This window comes from Polyodon spathula, chromosome 3, assembly GCF_017654505.1.
Source record: "Polyodon spathula isolate WHYD16114869_AA chromosome 3, ASM1765450v1, whole genome shotgun sequence".
NCBI lineage: Eukaryota > Metazoa > Chordata > Actinopteri > Acipenseriformes > Polyodontidae > Polyodon > Polyodon spathula.
This window is the reverse complement of record NC_054536.1, coordinates 20,645,506-20,672,734: the sequence shown is the minus strand read 5'-3', so window position 1 is coordinate 20,672,734 and position 27,229 is coordinate 20,645,506. Positions and strand designations below refer to the sequence as shown.

The 27,229-nt window shown below is 37.4% G+C and overlaps 1 protein-coding gene across 3 annotated transcripts; it reads right to left on the bottom strand.

Annotated features, from left to right (window-relative positions):
- On the bottom strand, positions 1 to 27,229 carry atg9b (autophagy related 9B). Of its 3 annotated transcripts, none has more exons than XM_041244647.1 (15): positions 27,007 to 27,229; positions 22,483 to 22,629; positions 19,562 to 19,605; positions 18,633 to 18,697; positions 16,153 to 16,323; positions 10,965 to 11,106; positions 9,689 to 10,437; positions 8,519 to 8,672; positions 7,877 to 8,056; positions 5,431 to 5,676; positions 4,768 to 5,012; positions 4,161 to 4,263; positions 3,674 to 3,758; positions 2,443 to 2,603; positions 1 to 2,063 (listed from the first exon to the last, which is right to left on the bottom strand). In XM_041244647.1, exons 2-14 carry the CDS (start codon positions 22,589 to 22,591, stop codon positions 2,464 to 2,466), a joined length of 2,433 nt encoding a protein of 810 aa, XP_041100581.1. In that variant the 5' UTR covers positions 22,592 to 22,629; positions 27,007 to 27,229; the 3' UTR covers positions 1 to 2,063; positions 2,443 to 2,463. The 3 variants fall into 3 exon arrangements, with proteins under 3 accessions (XP_041100581.1, XP_041100582.1, XP_041100583.1); XM_041244648.1 differs by having other exon boundaries at positions 4,780 to 5,012; positions 27,007 to 27,228; XM_041244649.1 differs by lacking the exon at positions 16,153 to 16,323 and having other exon boundaries at positions 27,007 to 27,228.

The window sequence follows — 27,229 nt, the reverse complement described above, 5'->3', positions numbered from 1 at the left end:
CCAAGTATTACATTTTTTTTTTTTTTTTTTTGTGTGCTTTCTAATATTTAGCCAAACAGTTCATGAATATCACACACTAGACAAGAATGTTGAACCTAAGCAATAACGCCAATCATAGTTGTTGTTCACTTGAAAAGCCATAGATCTGTCAGACCCAGCTGGACAAGACTTCAAGTGACATTCAAGAGTGGGAAAATGTTAACTGTATAAGTAAATCAGAGCTGCTTTACACGACTAATTGAAGCTGTAACCATATGGGTGTGCTGTAAGACTGATGCAAATCTCAAATGGGTCTAGGCGGTGGCAGTTTGTTTTTTCCAATAATCCTATAGTGGTCATTGCATCTAGGGGGCAACAAGCAATGGCGTTACTGGGATGACTAGAAATTGACAGAACAGATGAGAACGAGAAAAAAAAACTTTTATAATTTAAGCCATTTTTATACAATGTGAAAGTTGAATGGTTTTTGTATGGTTTCTAAACAGTGCAACAGTAAACTTACCTCTATGACATTTATAAGCAGTCAAAATATATTTTTTAAATGTTTTATTTAGTACTGTTCTGTGTGAAACAACTAACATAATATATATTTTTTTTGTTTTTTTGGCTTGTTGAAAACATTCCAAATGAGAAGAAACACTGTTTAAAAGCCACACAAATGTGACTTATTTTCACACACACACACGCACACGCACACGCACACGCACGCACGCACGCACACATGTCCTTACAGGGTTTCGTTCATAACAGACTCCCTTGATCTAAAATAAAAACAACCTCAAGACCTCCAAGAGTTACATTTCCATGGTTCATTGTACAGTTCCAAAATGAATTGAAAACTATTCCCAAAACTTGATACATCAATCTCACCAGTCAACACAGTAAACAACCAGAATTAATGCTGCTGGTCAGATTATTATAGGAAGTTTGTATGGAAACACCTTTACTGTCATTTCTGTGTGGATAGATAATATCGACATGTAATTTATGACAAACAATAGAGAGAGCTCAAGTATAACCTCTGTACTGTATTAAAACATACTGTGAAAACAGTGTAACAGTCCACAGCTTTTTGTTCCAACCAGGACCTATATATATATATATATATATATATATATAAAATAATAAACCTATATAACTTTACAGTGCTAGTAAAATTATTCTGTGTGTATTAAACAAAACAACATTCTACAAAATTATAATTTCTATTGAAGAGCCAGTATTAATATACTTTTCTTTTACAGAATGTGTGTTAAAAGTAGCAGGTTGTATATTTACAGGTCTCTGGTGGCATGACAGCTGTCTGAGTCTGTTGAAATCTTTAATAAAACAAAAAGCGTTTGGTTGACTAGTAGGACTTGGTTGAAACAAAATTAAACAAAAAATGGTTGTATAATATAAAAAAAAAAAAAAAAAAAAAAAAAAAAAAAACAACAAATAAAAACAATAATAAATCAGGCCTATGGATTTAGTGATCCCAGATGAGAACCATGGAGGTCTTTCTGCTAGATGTGATATAAAGATTGACAGAAATATTAGCTTAAAAGTTCAAGAAGGGAACTAGGCAGATCCTAAGGTGACTAGTCCGTCACTTCAAGCAAACAGAAGTACAGACTTGTGATCGCTGCTCTTCTTAACGTAAACACCTTTTCTTCATGTTATCAGATTTAATATTGTATTAAAAATGTAAAACATGTTGTTACCTTACTCTTAGTTTTTAAAGTTTGCTGCTCCTTTTCCCCCCTCAGAAAAGTCTAGCTTTTACTTTTTGTATTTTGTAAAATACAACACCTTGCAACGTCAGACACAAGTTGCTGCTTATTGCCAAGTCCTATGGCTTGGGCGACATACACCCAAAGTTTGTAACAAGGTCTGTGTTTTAAAAAATGAGTTAAAAAAAAAAAAATTCTGGAAGACATCTTGCTTCTGCTTGTGTAACTGGAAGACCAGGAGAGCAGCCCCTTTGACCCCTCAATACACAGCAGGCTGAAATACTGAACACTGATTGTGTTTACACAGGTGATCTAAGGCCACACCATTCTTCAAAATCCAAGTGGTATAACCTGCAGAGGAGGAAAAAAAACCAAGAAACATAAGCAATGATGGTGAATATATATGAATTGCTTAGCTTTTCTTTACATTTTCTGAATTCATGACAAAAATGTAAAGTGCTATTCAGGAATAATGCAATACCATCTTGTTAATGTTAAAAACTAATAAAGCGGCCACACACAAATTACTTGTTGTAAATCCAGTGCTTTTAAGAATTGAGAACCAATGCTTAGTGGCCAGACCTTACATGATTTTTCTAACTATTCAGGCAACACGTCTCACTTCCAGCAGGTGACAGTCATGAGATTAATTCAAGCAAAACAACTGAATGATTCCCTCAGAATACTGTGTGACTGCTTTTCCTGAGACTATTCTTCTAAACAGATTTACCTCTTGTGTTTAAAGGCACTTTTAACTCCCGACTCCAGACCCTGAGAGTGCAGGCGTTTCATTGACAATTTCCTCCTCTTCTGCCTCTTCTGTCCACCCCCCAAGACGGAGCTGGGAGAGGCCAGAGAGGCTCTCAGGCTGGCTGGTTTGTGACAAAAACCCTGTGCATAAAAAAAAAAAAAGAAGAGCTGACAACATTATCTTTTTAAAAGCTTAACATAACATAATGCTTCTCTCGCATCTGCATTCTATATCTTCCCAGAACACTTATTAAAAAAAATCTAACTTACCTACATTATTCTGGCTTTCTTTCCCTCTTCTGTATTAAAATGCCTTCTTAGCTCTACCTCACTGTCAAAGCAAAAGCAAATAAGCTCCTCTTTTTCCTGTTTAGTGTGAACTTAATAATAATAAAAAAAGAAACATTTTAAAATATCCATAGCAAAGTTATTTATTTATTTATTTTTAGCTCATCGCATAAAAGATTTTCCCTTTCTTTTAACTCACCTGGAAATGTTCTCTCTCTCTCTCTCTCTCTCTCTCTCTCTCTCTCTCTCTCTCTCGACATTTTTTATGAAAATGTAATGCAAGGTAAAAGCAAACTGTATCTTCTATTTTCATTGTAGTTCATTTTTTTGTACATTTTTTTTTAAACAATATGAACTACTACTCTTCAGTAATAAAGGTATAATAGATTTGTTTTGTTAAAGTCTGCTCACTGTAGGATTCTCACCGTGTAGCAAGACTTTTAGGGACATGTTTTAAAAGTGTTGACTAGTCCAGTCTTTAATATATTTGTATTTCTTGAAAGGGGAATATCTGTTCATTTTGAAAAAACTAGAAACAAACAATAAAGCCATATTATTCAAATTCTCTTAAATACTTTTGAGTTGTTTGTTTCTCAGTTTTGTAACATTTTCTTCTTTGAACAAAAAAAAAATTGTAGTTAATTAAAAGACTGGAGGAAGTGCTTTGAAGATAAGTCAGCTGGAAACATACTGATTCTGATATTATAGAACAGAAAAGGTAAGAGGCTACTTTGGAACTGAAAACATTTATTGAAGTAATAGAGGAATACAAAGGGGTAAAGTGCAGGGATTTATTAGGAAATAGAACATGGGTATGTTTTATATGTTTATATATATATATATATATATATATATATATATATATATATATATATATATATATATATATATATATATATTGAGGGCTGTAGTATCGCCCTAACCTGGGTTGCTTTGGAGGTCTCTTAGTGGGACTGAAGTCTGCCACTGTCCAAATACCCGCTGAGCAGGAGAGTTCTGTTGGTGAACCTGGTGAAAATAAAGCAATGAAACCATTAGCATCAATACACAAACATGCAATATCCTTACATAACCCAAACCTGCCTTAGATACTTTCTATCCACTATGAACTAAGCCACCCTCCTGCTACTGATTGCAGTAATCACTCAAACATTTTTTGTGGTTTTGTAAAATGATTTTACAAGAAACAAAAAGTTTCCTATGTACTTCTGACATGTGCTTGTGAGGTAAAAACACACTTGTACAACCTGATGGGGGAACCGCAGCTTTAAAAAAAAACAAACAATGCAGTGCAAATTCTGACCCTCAAAAAACAATTCCCTTCCAAAAAGCGTACATTTCCCAGCTTAGCAACAGTATAGTTCACCAGTTGTATATACTAACAACTAAGCTTTGCCCCCTATTGCTCACCTCATGCATGTAGATGGCATGGAGGCTCATTTCAGCCGATGCAAATTCTGACAGCAGAGCAGAGCGACTGATACTCCGGAATCGGGAGTCACTTCCAGACATGCTGACAAATAAAAAACATCAGTACCAAAGTAAGCTAGCGGCCCAGCTGAGTCATGAATTATTAATCAACTCACATTAATTCTCAGACATGTTTAACCCAATTTGTTGACTCAGCATTTATCAATTATAAATATCAATAGTCAAACTCTGTTGTCATCATCAAGCCAATCAACCTGGACACATCAGGCTCCTGACCAGTATCACTGGAGTGCAACAAGGCAAACTATCCCCAGACAGTTTTTCTTCCTAAGCCAGTGGGATTGCAGAAGTTAAAAGAGCTTTGTGGGTCACCAGCCAATAAATCGGCAACTTGGCGCGGGCGGGATTCGCACCCCAGTTACATGACTCGCTGTGTTCTCCAAGTAGTAGTACTTTTACTAGGTGAGTCACTGGGTTACCCAATTCAAAACAGGAATATAAGATACAAGGTCAATGGAAACACATATGGAGCTGATATTTTCTACGTGGCTGATGTTTTCACAGTGTAATAAACTACTTCTCATACTGTATGGGGTACCTCTCCTCTATGACGGTCCTGTCGCTGCGGTACACAGGGTTCTCAGGGTAGGTGGAAGGCAGCAGGATGTGGGAACGGGTCCGGTTGGGTTGCTGGGAGGGGGAGAGAGATGCCAGGACACTGGCCGCAGCTGAAGCAGTGGTGCTGGGCTGGACGAAGCGCCGGTCCCTTCCTGGCAGCCCTGAGGCAGTGAGGACCGGGTAGGCAATAACGCTGGCCAGCAAGTTATCGGGCTGGAGAAACAGAAAAAAACAGAAACACACATTGACTTTCCACGTACAGGTTCTTTCTTGGTAGTTTTAAATCATAAATAAAACATTTTTTCAGCAATTCTGATATGCACTGCTATTCAGCTACATGTTGTGACAGAATATTTTGAAATTTTGGGTTAATAACATTTGGAGCTAGAGGTGCCTTTCACCTCTGGAGCCCCAACTGCACAATAGTCCATATAAAAAATGTATTACACAGTTTCTGCTTGAGAGAGGCACATGAGTGAGGGGGTGTTTGGGTCAGGACCGATGTGTGTTCACAGAGACTGAAAGCCTGTCAATACTGTGCCTGACTGCAGCCAATGAAATTGTTCCTCATCTGTCATAAGCACTAAATTCACAAGCAGACAGTTCATTAGCAGCCATGCAAGGCACTCACCGCGGTTCCGGACTCGTTGGAGAGCAGTGAGGAGAAGAGTGGGGTCTCTGACAGGATGTGCTGGGCAGGAGGGGCGCTGGAAGCATCATGATGCACCTTCTCCTTCAGGTGACTGATAAAGAAGGAGCTCTCCTGGGGGGGCTGCCAGCGTGGGTTCTTGATGGTGAAGTGCATCAGCGACAGCTCTGTCTTGCCGTTCTCTGCCTGCTGATACACTGAGGCTTCAGTCTGTCCCTCCGACAGCCACTGTGGAAAACAACAGATAGTTCAATTAAACCACAGGATCAAAACATTATGTTAAAGCACAAGAAGCTTGAAATAATAACATTTGTTCACTTCTCCCAGCTACTTAATCTTTAATTGCAGCAACAACTGAGATATTTTTTAAGGAAATGCACGGGGTAGAGCCAAACATTTAAACATCTACCTCCACGTTTTATATAAAATGATTTGTGCCTTACATCAGGGGTTCCCAAACTTTTTTTTTTTTTTTTTTTTTTTTTTTTTTTTACCAGAGGCCCACCTGTTCAGCTTCATTAGGCACTTGCGGCCCACTATTAGCACACCTTGTGAAAATGTAAAATTAAAAACATTTAATATGTTTAAACCTGTAACTTTATAAACAAACCTTATCTAAACCGCCCTTTATTCATTTGAATAAATATTGTGAAAGATGGAAATCACATAGAATATGCACTGAATGAAAAAAAAAAATTAAACACTTTAATTGCAAAAACTAAACAGATGTTTTTTTTTTTTTTATCAAATCTTTAAATTAGGCACCTTTGCATAACTGAAAATTTTCGAAATGCAGTTATTTTTCTTGGTCATCAAACACGAAAGAAGTGCATGTCTCTTATTATTCCCATCAGAAATACCTGAACAGGTATCACTTTGAGTAAAATCAGTACAATGTGCACAAAAACATAACTTTAATTCTAATTTCTGAACACTGTGTAACTAAAACACCCAGCCGTTCCCTCTCACGCTGAATTGTCATGCACAAAAAAAGATGAACAATACAGAAGGAAATGAGAGCCTTGCAGATGTTACTTTTTTCGCCACTACTCTACAACCAAATACAACTTACAAAATCATATTCAGTTGACTTGCAACCCCCCCCAAAAAACAAACAAATAAAAAATGTGAGTGCAGCTGCACCACTTAACCAAAAGAAAACTTATGAAAATAAATCCATCTGCAGTCAAAAAACTTTATTATTATTATTATTATTATTATTATTATTATTATTATTATTATTATTATTATTATTATTATTCAACAAAACATATTCTAGCGTTATTTTAAGACAACTGTGAACAAACCAGTAATCAATAAAATAGCAGTATATCCGCACATTTTAATAAATCAATTACCGGTATGTAACAAGATTTATGAGTTTCATTAATAACTTCATTTATTGAAACATATCAAAATACCCGATATTTTAAATGTTAATAGCTAATTAGTCACAAAAAACGTACTCATCATAGGCATCAATTGAATTTTTAAATGAATGTTATCAAAAGTTAGTATGAAAACCTATTCCAGCACCTCAAAGCTGAGCCCACGGTACAAATGCATTCAGACTCCTGTAGCTGCCTTTTTTGTTCTTTATACTTTGCAAAACATATTATTTGGTAGCGGATTCGACAAATTGTAATTTTACTAATACTGAACACACTTTTTACATCTGCCAGGACAGCGACCACATGACTTTAATACTGCCCTATTGATCACAGCTCTTGCTCTACATCCTGCCTACAAGTAGGCAATCTGTTATCGTTGCTTTGTGAATTTCTGCTTTGATTGACAGTCCACCAGTATTTTCTTGTTAAACTTTATTTTTCTACAGTTACAGCTGCATTTCACTATTAATAGAACAAAATATATAGAATGTCATTGCTCCCGCGGCTCACCGGGGGACTGTGTCACAGCCCAACTTTGGGTTGCAGACCACAGTTTGGGAAACGCTGCCTTACATGACAAGTTTTTGTTTTTTTTTATTATAATTTTTTAAAAAGTAATCATGATGTGGTTATGAAAGGTAACACATCAGTTATCACAGAAAAAAAAGCTAATATGGTGTTGCAATATGATTATCTTCTCGTATCTGCATCATCAACATCATAGTGACCTTCCCTTATCCTGACACACTAGTACTTCCTGCATCTGCCACTTGCAGCATGCCGTTTCTTATTAAAAAAAAACAAAACAAAACATGTCAGTTACATTCATCCCCTGCCACAGATGTAAACACAAAATTAGAGCCATCGGTAACATGAAAAAATCTGAATGACCTACATCCACTGCAAGAATACTCTCTTGTAATGTCAATAACTGGGTCTAAAGAATTTCCATACTAGGTTGTAGCTCTAGAGAGAGAGAGAAAGATTCATTTTCGCATCACACTTAAACCTCATGGGAAAGCAGCAGTACTAGTTACCTGTGGGTTCCCGTGTTTGCGGATGTCCATCTGGGCGAAGGAACAGATGTCCCCGACCCCAACCACCTCCACCGTGAAGTTGCGAAAGAAGTCGATGATCTCCAGGGACTTGTGCCTCAAGAAGAAGATTAAAATAAACGGAGTGACGATGGGGCTGAGCAGCTCCTCCAGAATAAATACCTGAAGGGTTAGAAATAAGTCATGTTATTGACTGCTTGATTTTACAGAAGAGATCAGTTACACAATGGTTCTAATAACAGCTCCCACACCAATAAAATAGCCCTACACCAACCCCTGCACTTATATTACCAATACAGTAAGGCTTACGAATTTTCCTCACTAATTGGTGAGGCCAGTATGGGAAAACTGAAAAATGTGTATAATTGCATAACCAGTAACTGAACCCTTTAAAATCAGGGCTTAACCTTTAAAATCGTACAGGGAGAGAACATACAAGGGAGAGGCTGGGTTACTAGGTACAGTAAGTGCTAATTTGTCCATGTCATCATTGTTTCAAATACAAAAAAAGCATTCTGAACTGAAATGTAGACAAGTCTGCACAGCAGTATGCAGTAAGCTTTATGTGTTACATTTAAGTTTGTTGGAGCTTTTCTTTGTTATTGGCAGCTTTTGCCCACTTACCGCTTTGTACTGAAAGAGCTGTGCCATTTCATCCCTGGTCTCAGATTTGTTGGCATTCCCCTTCCAGTGATCGGGCATGTAGTGAATGTGGGCCAGCACACACTGCAGGAGCTGCTCTGGACACCAGACCATGTGCTCGTCTGGGATGAAAGACCTGTGAACAAGGAGGAGTCATTCACCCAGCTGAAAGAGAGGGGGGTGGGGGGTGGTGGATGTGGATTCTTATATGCACTTTAGCCATGGCACACCCCCCCTGAGAAAACATAAGAACTAGCAAGTACATCACAAGTCACCACCAATGTTAATGAGAATTAGAATCCCCTCTTCTTATTTTTTAAAGCTGCAGTGACTTACAGTCATGTCCAATTACACAGTAATATAACATTATAATTGTGTCCGTTTAGCACCTTTATGGTTACATTTTCTGTGCACTACTCTATCAGAATACATATATCCCAACTTAGCTGAAATATACAGCAGGAAGGAGTTATAAAATAAACTATTTCTTCAAGTTCTTGTATACCTCAGGAAGCATTATATTTTCAACAAAAACTTAAAAAAATGCATTAAAAAATAAATAAAAATAATCTGGAAGGGTATTACAGTGCCTATGCTTTCACTTTATGTTCAGTACACACCATTAGATGGTAGCCTAGTACATACACAGGGAACGGCTTTCAGATCTGAAGCAAGATAAAGCAAGGCCTTTACTTTTCAAAAGCATTTCTTTTTTCTATGTATGGATTTAGCCATCACTCACAGACCTCCCACTTCCTTATTTAATATTACCTCATGTATATTCTCACCAGCACGCATGACAAGTTGCTCTTTGTACACATTTGACAAAAAATAAGTGTGATGTTGAGTGTCCTGCTAGAGGCCATGCTAATAGACACAAGCACAGACTTTCATGTTCCAAACAAGTATGTCAGTAGCATATAGTACATCCTCGCCACACTGTAGCTGTAAATTCAGAACTAGAGCTATCAGTATGATGAAAAACTTGATGACTAGGATTTGTCTCAACAGTATGTACAGAATATTTGAGTAATAATTAGCAATTAAATGTTTAAATCATAGTTTGATAAACAATTCCACAGATTAACACAGTGTAACATATAGATGGATGGATTAACAGACACAGAGACACCCAAAATTTCACCCTCTGACCTTGTGACGGTTACGACCACGCCCAGCATGGTGATTGCGGTCAAGATGTGCTGGACGGTGAGCACATCCTCATCGTAGACGGTTAGCGCAATCAGCACAGCCAGAATGGAGCCTGAGAAGAAGGCCACGTTCTTGGCGATGACCGTGAACAGCGGTGAGGTGAAGGAGTTCATGTACTTGGAGACGGGCTTGTATCCGCGTCCCAGTCGCCCGTGCAGCTCGTGATTCAGCTCGTTGAAATGCCGCAGGTAGAGACGGCCGTACAGTGACCAGCGACGAGCACCAAGGCTTCCGGGCTCCCGCTTGATGGTCTCTGTGTAGCTGAAGAAAGCGTAGAGCACCTGCCAGACCAGGATAAAGGGGCACAGAAGCAGGTTGGCCAGGCCAGCCAGCAGAATGACACGGTTCAGCTGGGTGGCCAACTCTAGACGATTGCTGGCCCTTTTGTACTTGGGGTGGAGGTTCCACTTGTTCTGGAAGAGGGAGCCAGGCCCCCAAAAGAAGATGAGCTCAAAGTTGTACTTGAGGCCCTGCGTAAGGAAGACCACATCGCCCAGCAGGGGCAGGTGCAGCTGGATGGGCAGCAGAGACTTGTTGACCATGGCCACCATGTAGTTCTTGAAGCGCAGGATGCGGTGGTAGATGTCCAGCTCAGTCAGCTCCTTCTTGTGGATACACATCTGCTGCTCCCGCTGCAGGTTGGTCAGCCGGCCCTGGACCTCCTGCCAAGTGTAGTTGCAAAGCTCGTCCTGGAAAGAAGCATGAAATATTACACAGGGTTAAAAACTCCAGCCTCTAATCTGCTTGTTTATATATAATATTTAAATGAACAGGTTCCAGGAATTTGAAGACCGAGCTCCTGCTAAATTTGATCGGAAATACACTTAGGTTGAATCGGAATCTGTAGGTTTGCAATTAGGATTGCTCAATCAGTTATAAGAGGAACAATTTGTTTATTGGTGCCAGTTTTGTCCATCACAACAGCAGAATATACTTAGTAGAGTGACAGTGTGGTGCAGTACTGTTGCCAAGTCTTGCTTTTGACTTTTTGTTATTTCACCATGATGGTACATCTAAACATATTTACGCTAATTAATCCAAAGCACAACAAATTAGTAAAATGGACAGGATGCAACCATTCCCCATTAGACATTACCGTTAAACTTGCCAGATATATATATATCATAGTGCCCACTATAGACAGATGGTTGATCTATACATGTGTTTCAGTAAGTTCAAGATGTCTAGTAGTAGATGGTGGATGCAATGACCTTACCATGGTTATTTTCAGTGCTTTGATATAAAACTGGCGAATCTCCCAGTAGCTCAGGATATTGCAGAACACTTTGATCAGTCGATAGACCCAGAATATAGCAGCCATAATAAGAAGGAAGATGATCCAACCATTTCCTTGGATTCTGAAATAAATAAATAATATTGTATTGCATAAAAAAGTGTATATCAACGGCCCCTCATATGACTGGTTATGGAAATAAAATCCAAGACATGTACTCAGTAATACAGTAAAACCTGTCTAATCCAGACCCTCTGCAAACCTGCATTCCATACAATTTGGCACATTTTTGGGTCCCACCAAATCCTTATTGAAATGAATGGTGTGACACCCTCTAGAATCCAGAACCTGTATATTCTGGATTTTTCAGATGTTTAAATGTCCACATAACGAGTCATCTCTTGAAAGAAAATGTGCGCTTATCAAAAAAGCTCAACATTTACCTAAACCACCACAAAAAAGATCAAGATCACAAGGCAAACCAATTCAGACATTCTGAAAATAGGCCTACTTAAAAGAATGCCGATTCATCGATTCACGCAGTGAACCGTGATATTTTTGTCTGCTAACATAAACATGAGCATGCATTCATTTGTATCTACACTGATAATTAGAGAATATTATTATTTGTCATTACTCAAGCAGCCTCACCTACCATTCACTGTGTTAAGGGTTTTGTTGTCAAGTTTGCCGGCAGCTGAGTGAAACGGAAGCTGGGCAGAGGCAGGTTGATAATCCCAAATATTCGACCTGCTCTGGACTGTTTAAAATTCAGTGTGGACTCGCCTCATGTTCTATAAGAGTCACACTGTGTGTACAATGTGTAAGGATTGAATTTGCAGGGCTCCAGACTGGGACTAAAATGGTTGCAAATGCAACAAAAAAAATAAATAATTGTAAAGTTTTTTCAGGGTTAGGCGTATTGGAGAATGCAACACAAAAATGCTGCCTCTCGCTTTAAAAGCATGTGTCAATATTTATGAATGTCCATAGCTCAGCGGGATGGGAGTACTCAATCTCAAGCCAAATCACCCTACGAGCCTTAACCATTTTTTAAACAGTCCAGCCATAAACCGCGAGTAAGTGACCGAGTAATTCAAAATCCAATGAGAAAAGTTTGGTTTGATGTGCAACTAAATATGGCCAGACGTGGCAAAGAAGGTGTCCATGATTTACAAGCAGACTCGTTTGTGCTTTGCCATGATGAAAACAGACAGGAATATTTCACTTTAAAATTCAGTGAACAAACCAAGAATCACAAGAATTATAATGAACCAAATAAAACAAAAACTCAGAAGTTTCATTTACTCCATCCCTGGAAATCCTCTCGGCCCCGTACTAAGTTTGAAAAAATACATTTGTAAAATCCCTGAAGCCGGTGCCTCAAGTTTTAATTTGCATCCTAGACGTCAAGAACAAACTTACCTAGATTCTGAAGCAGTGTGGTATTCAAGGGAGCCCATGAGAATAACTTGCTTCCAATTTCACAAGAACAGTCTAGGACAGCTCAGTTTTTTAATTCCCATGCCAGTGCATTGCTCTTATTTTCCTTTAAGAAATGCAATGCTAAAAGTACCAGATTTTTCCAGTGAACGGAGCCATATGGTCATATCAAATACAACAGCATGTCAAGCCACTCTCTCCAATACCTTTAGTGTTATTTAGTATAGTATTATTAATTAACCTACCATAGCTGCATTAGGTACCATATGGAAGCAGAGACCAGTCTTGTAACCCATATTTAAATATGTTAATCCAGACTAAATGGCATCATTTGGGTCTTATATTCATTGTTTAATTAAGTTCACTAATCATACACATGATCAACAAGCTTTTTATAAACAAGAAAATGCTTCTAGTAGTTAAAAAGTTGAAACTCTACCCATGTTTAAAAAAGATTATCAATTTAGTCTCAATATTTGACCAGTGTCAAAAGTATGCAGGACAGATTATGCTAGGTAAATATAAGAACTTTTGTGCTATAGTAAGGCCTGCTGTCCACCTGCCTATGTGCCTGTAACAGGGAGAGATCTGTGCTGACTCTGCTGGCGTGTTCACGGGCTGCAGGAAGAGGGCGGCAGTCGTCCAACAACCGCCTGTGAGTCATGGCAGTGGGGGAGGTGGGAAAGTGGGTGTGTAGACTTTCCCCCTCTCTGAATGGCTGAGAGGCGCGTCTTGGGAGATTGTTAGCCCTATAAATTAACGCTCCGTTGTTTCCTCAGGTCTGCCCACTTAGACGCACCGAGAGTGCGGAAGCTCTGATCCAGGACCAGGAATCAGGCGAAACAAAGAGAGTTTCATAGCGAGACAGAGAGAGCAGGGAACCCTTGGGCAGACCCCGGCGTATTGTGACAGAACAGGCTAGTTAGCCGACAGAGTAGGACGGTGATCCGGGTCGTGCGGGTAGCGACGACCGGGATAACGCTGCCGAGTGCAGCACCTTTTATTTGTAGTTTTATTACTGTTTTATTTTCCATTGTTCTTTTCGCCTTCTGTTTTCATTATTATTTCTTTGAGCACCTGCATCGTTGATAGGCAGCCCACGGTCAACAGTGCCCTCTGCCGGAAAAAGCAAGAACTGTTTGAAAATAAAACTGGGCACCTGTGTGGTGTTTTCAAGTACACCTGTCTGTCTCCTAGTCAGTGAATTACCCACACCCCTTCCACAGTGCCTCTATATAGTGCAGGTATCAGTATAAATAATGGCCGTCCATCTGCACTTTAAGCACCCATACAGCCTGATACTTGACTGGATGTTCAGTCAGACTTCTACATAAACAAGAGTCACTCACTATTGGGTTTCAAATCATAGGAACCAGGGCACTGTGCTCAGCATAACATATGCTGATGTAATACCGGTACATGAAAAAACTCAGACCCTGTACTCCTCAGAAGTCACTCAGGGTTGCTGTGTTTATAATGGGTAGTTCTCAGAAGACCCTAACACAGAAATGTCAAACCTCTATCTAGTGTTGGGCCTTTCCTACAGTGCAGCATTCATGCAAAATGCACTAGACAGGATTAATAGAACATCAGAAATGTTACAAAACCAGCAAGAAACACAACATGAACTTAGCATCATATGCCTTAGCCAATGTTGATTCTTGCTAGTTTTATAGCATTTCTAAACTTTTTTAATTCTGTTAAAAAAACACAATGGGATGATGACCATACCAAGAGGCTTTCTAGGTTTAGGGTGGTGGTAAGAAGACCTGCAGTTGTTTAGATCCTAAAAAAGTAGCTCAAATTTAATTATTTCTTTTTTTTTTTTTTTAATGCCTTCTTACATTTTTATGATCATTATTGCAATTCCTTAAATTCTGTTTTTTTTTAATGTCTGTGTTAACGTGCTCACTTGAGTTCAATCGCTGCTCTTGGACTCAGTTGCCTGCCATAGATATAGCAGGTTAAATCAGTCAGTGTCTTTATAGAAGTAAAAACAGACCTTTTAATGTACTTAAGACCTAACCAGAAGGCTGAACACTGAAATGGTTACAGATGATGTTGTGTCTGAAATCCCTTTGAACCTCCCAGCTGGTTAGTGGGTATCTACTTATTTGTGATACAATTTTAGCCTGCTGTAACACCAAGAAATCGATCCTCACTAAGCAGCATCTTGTTTTGTCTTGTACACAGTTTGACCAGATCACGAAACATGGGACAGATATATAATGCACCCTATCCCATGAGGGTTGAACAATAATCCAGTAGCAGAGCTGGGACCCTTGCCCAGGTTCTTCGTTCCCTATCCACAATGTTCTGACATGTCTCAAGAAGCAGCTGCCAACAGCCACTGAGAAATGATTTCACAATCCCGGCTACTTAAAGACAGAGAGGATTTAGACAGAGTGTGATAAAAACAAGTGCAGTCTGGTGCAAGTGAATTTACGAGGTTTGGACAGCAATCATGAACATTTTAGCCCTCAGTAACTTTCCACTGTCAGCAAGAGACAGATTCTTATTTCATGTTTCAGTATCAGTTTCTGTTCCAGTAGTGTCTGTGTAATTAAGTTCAATGTCTACAGAACTCAGTCCCCTTGTCAGATTTTAAAGTGTACTATAATTGAAGTGAAAGCACATGCTTTGTATTTTATAAAATTCAGCATTTTTCAATAATATTATGACGTTTGTGATGCAATGTATTTCTGCAAATATTTTCCTTTGCTTACATAAATATAGGAACAGTTCATTATTCAAGTTTAGTAGTTTACCTTTATACTGGGATTCTGCACAGAGCACAAGTAATGACTATGGCAAGTTGGCTAGTCAATCTCCCTGCCAGCCTCTCAGCAGTCTACTGCACGCACTTCTGTGTTGTGATACTGTACACTGGCAAAAGTTAACTATAAAGTCTATAGTAGCTGAGGTTACTAAGCATGTCGGCTACCTTCTTTTTTCTTGATTTCTAAAACAATTTATATACAGCCGATTAAAAAAAGAACTTGATATATAAAATATATATATTTATATAATTATATATATATAATATATATATTATATATATATATATATATAATTGTGCTAATATATATATATAGTATAGTACATGTACAAGTATAAACCACTCATTCAAACAGACAGAAACTTGATTACCCTACACATTTATTCAAGCACCTCACAGCAGACTGTACCGTTCCACAAGGTTTATGTGTATGGCAATGATCTCTGTGATTCATGGGTTTTTACATGCTACCCTACAATAAAATCCTCTGACTGTTTCTAGCCTACTCATAACAATCTCTAATAGATGGCTAAAAAAATTACATCACAACAATGGAAATAAAAGTATAATATTACAAATCTTTTGTTTACATTTTGCTGATGACGGTTGCACTAATGAAAAGCAAAACGGTGAATATTAAAGCTCTGTTTTGTTAAACTTCCACAAATAAATACAGTATACATCTGCCCACTCAATATTTAGTACATAGTGCTTTACACTAAATTCGTATTCAATTCCTTCTTTGGCATCACAGCACCTTTCTTGATATGTTATACTACCGTGAGCTCTGCATGATAAACACTACAAGTGTTAAAATGGCTTTTCTATAGGAATGACTAAATTGCTTTATTACTGACACATGAAGTACTGGTGAATAATAAACACTGCCTGACTTCACTTGATATTTTGAGGATACTATTCTCTCTGATGCCTTGTCTCTGGACTCACCTCTCAGTGCATTTCTGGCTGGGCAGGATGGCGTCAGTCAGGGTGACCTTGTTCCTCTCTAGGGAGGATCCACTGTGGGTGGTGTGATTCACTGCCTTGTTGGCGAATAGAACATCATACTCCACACAATTGAAAAGGAAAGTGGTAAAGGTGACAACGAACAGGAATTGCCTGCAATGTTAAAAAAGAATACAGCGGGTGATGGCACCACCTGAACAAAGCAGTCTCTGGTGAAGAGAATTTGAAAGTAACTTATATGCTCCTTTCAAATGCGGTTTTCTTCAGCGTATATACTCCTTTCAAAATGCATGCCCATTTTCCTCACTTTCAGGGTACTTTGAAGGTGTAATATCATAGAGCAGCCCCTCCATGTTGGTCCAGGCAGCTGCACTGAAATTAGGGATGTCACAGTATATCGGTATACCGCAAGTTATTAATACTGTAGCAAAAGATATTAACATGATAACTGTAGGATCAGGGTATTGTAAATAAGTCAGTTGGAAGGCAGAGTTTAACACAGAATTAACATGTATTGCATTGCTAGATGGCTTCACTAGTAATAAGGGTAAGAAACAATAGCTTTAACTTCACTGATACACATTATTACAAAAATTACAACTGTTTAAATAAATTAAATAAATTTTTTTTTGTAATAATCGAGGTTCGCTCTGTGGCTTTGGCTGGCATCAGTAATGATTTAAAGTAGTCTGCAGTGTCTTCACACCAGATACAGTATGTATTACGCTGTTGAATTTTATAATTCAAGCAGTGTTCCAATTTAACTTGTATTATGGATTTACACACAAAACCACTGCTTCAGACAAAATGTGTCATTAAAAGCAAGTAAAATATACATGGAATAGTCTAAACTAGATCTAAAAATAAATAAAAAAGCTGTAAAATTAGCCCCTAATTCAGTTGCTAGACTCAACAAGTGGAATAATGGGAAAGCATGCGTGCCTGCATAGCGTAGATATGAAACACGATGCACATGAAAAAGTATACCCGAAAAAGCAAAATAAATAAAATCTAAAATCAATTTAGCTAGCAAATATTTGAGCATTACACAGCTAACAGTGTACTCTGAGAGCACATTTTTAGCACTAGTGGGCTCTTTCTAACATCTTTTGCGTTCACGCCGAAGCACAGAACACCTGAATATATTTGTTTTTTTAAACAGAAATTTAAAATAGACTTCCCAGGCATAATGATTTTTGGCCAACGAAATAGGAGCATAACACTTATTTCAAGGGTATTAAGCCCTATGTAACTACTGTAAGTATGATGCTTGAGTGTGAACAACTGAATAAGACATTAGTTTGGGTATTTTAGTAGCATAAACATAAAAATAAAATTGTGGGTATATTTTTTAAACAATTAAACAGACCCAAATTGATGATTCTGTTTCTTATTTTTGTATGCCTAATATCATTAGAACTGTTTGCTTTTATTTTTTATTTTGATTCCATAAAAAGTGTTTGTTTTTATATAGATAATAATTTATTAAAAATGTTAAGGGCCCCATTTTGAAGCGAGTGCAAAGTTTGCCCTCATTTTTCTGAAAAGAATAAAACCATTTTAAGATTGTAAAACTAGTAAGAAACAGCTCAAAGGAATAATGTAATTGCTCCAACCTGCAACAAATTTGTTTCTTGATGACCTCATAATATTAGTGGTGTTTTTTCCTTTCAGAAACAAAAATCGGACCTGTAATGCTGCGATACTCAATATAATCATGATCATTTCTGGACTAATATTGTGATAATGAAAAAGTTAATATCATAACATCCCTAACTGAAATGTACTTTGATGACAGTTATATATTGTCTGTATGCTCTATGTTGAGGTATTCTAATACATGCAGACCAACATGAGAGGAGACAGTTCAAAAGACAATAGAAATGAAAAGTGGAACTAAACAATGAGGGGCAATTCAATGTAATCAAAGAAAGGATGACATTAACATTTTTATATTTTTACTAACTTACTGTGATTTGGCAATAACATCACAAACGCTGATAAAGCTGATTAAGATGAAGTTTGATCAAAGGAAAAGATCTAAGTGAAATTAGTTCAGATGGCTCTGTTCCATGTGGGTAGCTATCACAAACCCCATCACTACTAACACTATACGGCATCTATTTTGAGATGTGGATTGGACATGATGCACAGCTACAGTTCCCACAGCATACCCTAACTAATTAGAGGCACTGTCAGTTTTGCATCTTTATGAGCACTACAAATATTTTGTTTATGGTTTACAAGACAAACAAAATTAGACTATAAGCACAAAATTATCATTTGAGATATAGAATTGTATGAAGCATAACGCGCGGTAACATTGCTTGTTGCTGATCTTTTTGTGATCGAGACTTTTGACTTCAGACGCCTGATATCTAAACTCACATTACTTACCCTTGTTAGTTAAACCTTTCGGCTATCTAGATCATGTCAATTCTTACATTTTCAAAAATACTTACACCAGTTCGAAGAACTCTGACAGCATCATGCAGGCAAAGCCATTCTTCTGATGAAAATGATAAATGTGGAGAGGAAGGTTAAAGAAAGCTCAATTATTGTTAGTGTCACGGAACACTGCACCATTCTGATAGCGCACTGTCGATACAAGCACGTGGTTAATGTGTTGTTATTGGTACATAGGGTTGATTTGATCAACCAAACCCTGCCAGGATATACCAAAGCTGATTTTTAACAAGAATTTGTAACAGTATCAGGAAATTCACCTGGATTGCACCACTCATGTAAGGGGTAATCATAGAATAACTACAAGTAGGTGGGTGATGCAGTCATCTGTGATTCCCAAGTTCTGTAAAATGCTCTACAAATCCAGCTTTAGTTGATTAAATAACCCCTTCCATTAAAACTGTCTAATTAAAACTCTAGACAACTCTCGACCCCACCTCCCTCCCCCTTCCCTCCCCAGGGTATATTTGCTTCTTACTAAGATAAAAGAGCTTATTTGACATCAACGGTAGAGTATCCGCCTGACGCTCTGATTCTTAATTCAATTTAAAAACAGACAGTAGTGTCCTGATACGTCAGTTATGAGACAAGACTGGCACAAGAATAAAACAACTGTGATTATTAATTAATCAAAAAAGCCTTTTTTCTTTTCAAAACCTACTGCTGAATGTCATACAGTAACTGCAATGACACACTCCCCCTATGCAGCAGTCACATGAAAGCACACAGCACATTTAAAACTCAACTTTCCTTGACTACTAGATTTTTATAATTTTTAGGCGGCACTGCTGATCTGGAAAACCTTAATAGGTATGGCTAAGGCAAGCCTTCCCCTACCCAGAAAAAGTCACTTTGAAATACAGTATGTACTGCCAAAAAGAACCCAAACAGTGCATGTGCGATTTGATTTGAAGTGAAAGGATATTCTTGTGAAGAAATTATCCAGGTTCTTGATATGATGCCATGAATCTGTGAAAAAAACATAACAATGTTTGAGTTTACTTTATAAGTAATCATTCTTGGCTCCTGCGCTGTAAAAACTGAAACACTACATCCATTTAATGTATCTGTGTTTATCATTTTTAGTTGTTTTAATATACGGACTGCTGCTACCCCATTATTTCAATTTTAGAACGAAATTAAGCCGCTCTAGTGGCTAATGTCTGCTAACACATATAGTCCTGGGGTCTATTCAATTGATCTAAAACGTGTTAAATCTTAATGGTGCTACTGTATACATATCAAAAATGTACTTATCCTAGCACTGTTATTACCTTTAAAGACTAAAATACTCTAAACAGACTTACAAACACTATTTTACTGTACTGTATATTGGTTTTTAATGATTTACACCAAGGCTAAGATCAAATGAATAGACACCAGTGTAAATTAGAAACTGAGTAAGTACTTTTATTTAACATTGGGCCTATATTTTATTTAGTTAATCTTTATTCTCTTTTTGTCCATTTTGTAAATTAGAGGTAAATGAACACAAAAAAAAAAAAAAACATACGTCAGCATTGTATTAATGCTCACAAACAGTCTGTGTAATTACAATCAAAGAAAGATTGAGGGCTAGGAGCCATTGCATTCTGTCTCAATATCAGAATATAGGATGGGAATGGTAACTGAGTATCTCTAGAGCAGGACTGAGGTATATATACTCACAGGGCAGTGTGAATATGAATATGAATATGAATAATAACAAACTTGCCTTGTTTTTATTTAACAAAGTCCTGTTAGATTCTACTGAACAAGATCAAACCAGTTTAAACTGTGACTAGTCTGTTGGAACTGCTTTAATGGAGAAAGGGGGAACCAGCAAAAACCGTAAAAAGGCATATACAAGCCGGCACCAAAAGAAAAAAAAAAAAATACAAGAAAAGTCTTATGTAGCAAGTAAATGCTAATCAGACTATTTCAAGAGGAGTATGCAGTTGCAGCCTCAGTTTGATGTTAAATCTTCTTTTATTGGACTGTTTTATTGTACAAAAAAGAATATCTGAATAAAATTTCTATAAAACTTCAATTAAAAGTCACTGCCATTTATTTACAATATTTGCCAGCAGATCCGGCCCGTGTTGGAATCCGGTGATTATATTAGATCACTAGCTTCACATGCTTCATGTAATCATTGAGAAGCCGCTACATTCCAGCAACTTTGTTAAAATGTTGTGTGTCAGTGGAAACTAAGTAACAGTTTTATTTTAGAACAAAATTACATTTTATTGTACACCTATTGTATTGTATATTGTATAAAGCGAAAGTATTATTACGGTCTTTTTATATAGACTGGTTAATAAGATGTTGGTATGCAAAATGTTGGAAAATGAACAAGCAGAAGTACAAATTTGTATTTAAAAAATGGAATTAGATCTACCATTGACAATAATAATAATAATAATAATAATAATAATAATAATAATAATAATAATAATAATAACAACAACAACAACAGTAAAGTCCACTAAAAGGCAGTCCTGTAGATATCAAAACAAAGGCATGTAGGCTATGCTTACAGCATAATAATAATAACAACAACAACAACAACAATAATAATAATACAAACTTTTTAATTTTTTTTTTAAATGAACAATAAAAGCAATAAGTATAATTATCAAAAAGAATGTATTGTTTAATCTCAAACTTGTACATTGTTAATACAACAAAAATTAAAATTATCGCTTAAAATTATCAGAAGTTTTAATGATGTAATAACTGCATTAAACAAATAAGTATTACATGTAGGCCTACCTTAAATTACATTTTCTATGATTATTATTTATAAATCCTGAGTCCCTTTTCATTGCTGTCATCGGATTTATAGCCACTCAATACACTCAAGCACCTCATCTTGCTCAGTTTCAATGGCAATGGCAGAGACCCAGCGTTTATTTACAATATTTGTTATTTGCCAGCAGACCCGGACCGTATTAGAGACAGGCGATTATTTGAAGTTTTACGGTATTCAAATCATCATTTTCCAATTGTGGCTCAGGTTCTGACAACATCAGCTTGCAACATTGCTTTGTACTCCAACAGTTTGCAGTAGTGGTTTAGTGTGTTGAAGACTGTATTTGATCAAGATTATTTTCTAAGGCTGAACCCAATAAATAATTCTGAAATTCAGATTTACACCTGCAAAACCACTACATGAATTCCAGCTGGTGTATTGCCATAATATTTAAGAAAATAACCTGCACCCTTATACAAATGTTAGACTCTTTGCAGCATGCTGCACACAGTAATTACATTATGTATACAAGGTCTGCGGCAGACGCGACTGCAGCTAATCAAGTGTATCATACTGTAAGTCACAACCTACATGAACTCTAACCCAGTTTTCTTGCAGCTGTCAGCAAAATATTAAGTTAAACTGTGTTGCTTCTTTCTGTTGCTAAGAATTATCTTTATATATGAACCCTAAGCAAAATTACACAACATTCTACACTTTGGCCTTGACAAGTTTAGTGACCTTAGCCCTCTACAAATGTATTGAGCTAAAGGCCATTTTGTCCTTGCCCTTTTTTTTTCTTTTTTAGAACCCTGGGTAAGAATATTGTTATAGTGGAGCTAATGGGGCCTATTAACAAAGCTTCAAGTGAGTTTTTCATAGAATTAGTAGTATATCGTTGAACAATGCTTTCAAAAATGCTTCCTCTCATAAGCAAATTAAAGCTTGGTTTAAAATGACTTTTAAATAAAAAAATTAAAAAAACTGTCTAACAAAACAGTCCTAATTTAGGCCCAATAATAGGTAAAAATAATAGATTTTAAAATCACCCCTTGAAAGGGTTGTGCTCTACACCCATATCTTTGGAAGCTACAGCGATAAACGCAGCTCACCTTTCAAGCCTTCAGGGACATGCACTAGTAGGTCCTCTTCTCCAGGGGGAGAATCTTCCTCAAAGTCCTCTATCCGCTGGTACTCCCGATATGCTTCAAAATCTGTCATTGTGCTTCACATTCTCTCCAGTACTCCCTCCCAGACTACTAAAGAAAAGCAAAAAGTAACATACTGTAAGAGGAAGATAACAGTCAATGGACGTTGTCACAGGTTAACTGCAGTGCTGCCATCATGGGCACCACTAATTTGTCTGTTAAAACAGACTGGGATTGATTAGGCTATATTGATAAGAAAATACAGTAAAGCATGTATTAAAAACTAAAAAGAACCAAGTTACACTGAACAAAAATATAAACACAACATGCAACAAATTCAAAGATTTTACTGAGTTACAGTTCATATAAGGAAATCAGTTAATTGAAATAAATTCAGTAGGCCCTAATCTATGGATTTCACATGACTGGGAATACAGATATGCATCTGTTGGTCACATGGAAGAACTGGGACATTTTCAGCTTCCAGGAATTGTGTACAGGTCCTTGCGACATGGGGCCATGCATTATGATGCTGAAACATGAGGTGATGGCGGCGGATGAACGGCACGACAATGGGTCTCAGGATCTCGTCACGGTATCTCTGTGCGTTCAAATTGCCATTGATAAAATGCAATTGTGTTTGTTGACCGTAGCTTATGCCTGCCCATACCATAACACAACCGCCACCATGGGGCACTCTGTTCACAACATTGACATCAGCAAACTGCTCGACCACATGATGCCATACACGCTGTCTGTCATCTGCCCAGTACAGTTGAAACCGGGATTCATCCGTGAAGAGCACACTTCTCCAGCGTACCAGTGGCCATCGAAGGTGAGCATTTGCCCACAGAAATCGGTTACGACGCCGAACTGCAGTCAGGTCAAGACAATGGTGAGGACGACGAGCACGCAGATGAGCTTCCCTGAGATGGTTTCTGACAGCTTGTGCGTAGAAATTCTTCGGTTGTGCAAACCCACAGTTTCACCAGTGTCTGAGTGGCGATCTCAGATGATCCCGCAGGTGAAGAAGCCGGATGTGGAGGTCCTCGGCTGGCGTGGTTACACGTGGTCTGCGGTCGGGAGGCAGGTTGGACGTACTGCCAAATTATCTAAAATGACGTTGGAGGCGGCTTATGGTAGAGAAATGAACATTCAATTCTTTGGCAACAGCTCTGGTGGACATTCCTGCAGTCAGAATGCCAATTGCATGCTCCCTCAAACCTTGAGACATCTGACGCATTGTGTTGTGTGACAAAATCAGCGCAAGGTGCACCTGTGTAATGATAATGCTGTTTAATCAGCTTCTTGATATGCCACACCTGTCAGGGGGATGGATTATCTTTCCAAAGGAGAAATGCTCACATACAGGGACGTAAACAAATTTGTGCACAAAATTTGAGAGAAATAAACTTTTTGTGCCTATGGAAAATTTCTGGGATCTTTTATTTCAGCTCATGAAACATGGGACCAACACTATAAATTTTTGTTCAGTGTATTTTCTATAAAAAGTAAAAACTATTGATAGGGTGTCTTCTAGTCAGTGAACAGAATACAGTTATACTAACATACACTCATGCATTCTTTCACCTGAAAGTACCAGACTCAGTATTTCATAAATGGGCACCAAATACAAGCTGTCTATGTTGTTGCTTCATGTGTTCCCTACCTAGTGTTTTTTTTTTTTTTCTTTTTTTTTTAACATGCCATTCTGTATTGATTCTTTATTATCACATTTGTGTGCCGATATCTAAAAACAGTACAGAAAAAAAGTTCTCCTACAACCATCTCCATTGTGGATAGTACAAACATTACACAGACTTACTGTAGAAATATGGAAATGAGAGGTCTAGAACGACTACAGTTTTAGGCTCAGTCTAGTCCGACACACTAAATAATTTAGTCACAGAGGTCAGTACCGTATATTGATACAAATTTCAGCAGCACCATTTTAATATCTTGATTCATTAAACAGTAATATAGCAGGAACCTTGTGCCAATGATTAATGTGAGCTTCTGAGACACGCACTCCAAAATTCTTCAGCACTGGCCATAATCTTAAAGAGCAACTTGGTATGCTTATGGAATATAATGTATTATTATTAGTATTAGTATTATTATTATTATTATTATTATTATTATTATTATTATTATTTAGGTCTAAGGCAGAGGCAATAAATATAATTTTACAATATATTGAACTTTTGCCTATTGTGAGATTTTTTCAAGGTGAAACATGCTACCTGACTACTTGAGTTTCCCACCCCTGCCATAGGGCAATATATTTTTTTAATAACGTACCTTAAAGCTAAATGTTTAGTATAAATAGATCTAGCGACAAGTGTAATGTACAGTTGGAGAGTTTGTCTTGCAATTTGTCTTCAAGGACTCTTCTATCCAATCGGAGTAAGTCGTTTTGGAGTACAGTACTATACAGTACATGGGTTCCAAGTTCTGTTCCTGATAGCGAGGGTGAAATTTGGTAAATAGTCTGTCCCAAATCTCATGAATCAGGATAATATTCATTGTATGTTGACTCTGGATAAAGAAACAGGTTTGGTGTGCAATGCAGATGGGTGCACACTTCATTTTTACACCATACATGTGGCTAAGTAACTCAAGATCTTCAATAACTGCGAATAATTCAGTGAGGCGCTTCACTGTGACATCACAGCATATTACTACACCTCAAACAATAAGTCTCAACTGTCAACAGCAAAAATGTTATGGAAAATTAATTTGAAACCAAACAAGTAAAAAATACAAACCTATGGTATAACAAGAACACTCCACGGCTATTCAGGAGTGCAAATAAACATAGTACACTTTGATGGTGGCTTTGGGGTCTTGTTCAGCCACTTGCTTTTCTCAATTAAGAGTGTACTGCCTAAATGTTTGAGGAGTATCTTCTCTGATGCAATGACTATGTTTTTCCTACTGTATCCCCTGAGACCTAGCTTTCAGACCTGCTCCAGGGAAGCAGTTGCACAGCAGAAACAGGTTTATAATAAACAAATGACAACATAAACAACTAAAATCCAAGTCACAAGCAAGCGGGTTCATTGTTAGAACACAGTAATCCACAATCATTTTCTGAATGCCACTGTAGCAGAACTGAAACAAGGTCATTTAAGTGGGTTCATTAACAATACGCTATCAATTCTCTCTCATTAGGACCACATTTCTACTGTTAAGACCATTTTGTTCCATTCCCTTGGTAGTCACATGGATCCCACTGTATTAGTACATTTATTATAGCAAATCTACAGCCATGTTAAACACAGAATTGCTAACAGAGTTTTCAATGACTCTAAACCAGAATGATGGAGCTGATCCAGGTGCAACCGCTTATAAGTCTAACCTACTCACTGTGTGGTGTTTGGGGCTAAAGAAGGCGGCACCTTAGCCCATTGACACAGGCAACATCATGTCATTTGTTACATATTGTGGGGTTCTGGTGTCAGAATGACTCTGACACTAAATCCAGCAGATGTGGTTACCGACCAGTCAGGAGATGTTTGTACGTTCCGAAATGTGTGATGCAACATTGAACACTATGTTTATAAAGTATCATGTTATTATTTGGCTTCCATGCCTTAGTATGAGCATATAGGATAAGCACATTTGTCACAGTAATTAAAACATTGAACTTGCAGTACTGTAGAACCATATAGGGTATTATTTTAAGAACATCATGTAAAGAAGCACAGAAAAACACGTCCTCATACGACTCGGGTTAATTAGTTACGATCCCTTGTCCTATGGTGGGTTAACGTGTTAATTTTGTCACGTGAATACTCGCTGACAGTGTATCTTGCCCTCTTTGTGTTTGCAGTACGCAATGTGCCGGCTGCTTTTGTTTTTACCAAGAATTCACTCTTTTCACTCAGCTCCGTACTAACACTAACTATCTTTCCTTTATCATCCCATCGTGTCTTAATATTGCTCGCATTGTAATATTAGATTAAAAAAACGAATAAATGTGTTATTATTATTATTATTATTATTATTATTATTATTATTATTATTATTATTATTATTATTAGAGTCCCACTGTTGCTTCTTTTCCCTGTCGATTGTCATTTCATTTTTCCGTTGCTGTCTATGTTGTACCCGTTTCTTTCCACAATTTCACAAAGAAAGCCTAGTGTCTGTACACCACACGCTTTTTCTCTTTGCTGTCCTAGTTTAGGATCTGTTGTAGTTTAGGTATGTATAGCGATTTTTTTTTTTTTTTTTTTTTTTTTTTTCATAATACATGATCAAAATAAATGATGCCAGCAGTACCTGTAGTACTGTAAAAATTGATCTGGTTTGTAATCACGGGTTATCTTCTGTCAGTCTAATGCATTTAAGATGTTATATTGATAGTACAGTTGTGAAACAGCTGTGGTAAACATACTTTGTCTCAATAATGTAAATACACCTACATGTCTTGCTGCACTGTAGATAAACATAATAATTAATATAGCAAGCGTTGGTTATTACCTCTTCTCCAGATTTGTCCTCCCGTGTTTATCGGTCTTGTTTTATTTCTTTCTCATTCCATTCGTACAGAATGTGTTGTGAAGTGTTATTACCCGATGGATATACTAAAGTGCAATCCTTGCGATGAGTGGGGCTCTACTATTTTATCTTTACACACACAGCTGCTAGATTACCGTCTATCACTTTCTGCAGCAACACAAGTGTCAACAACACACTGACCGAC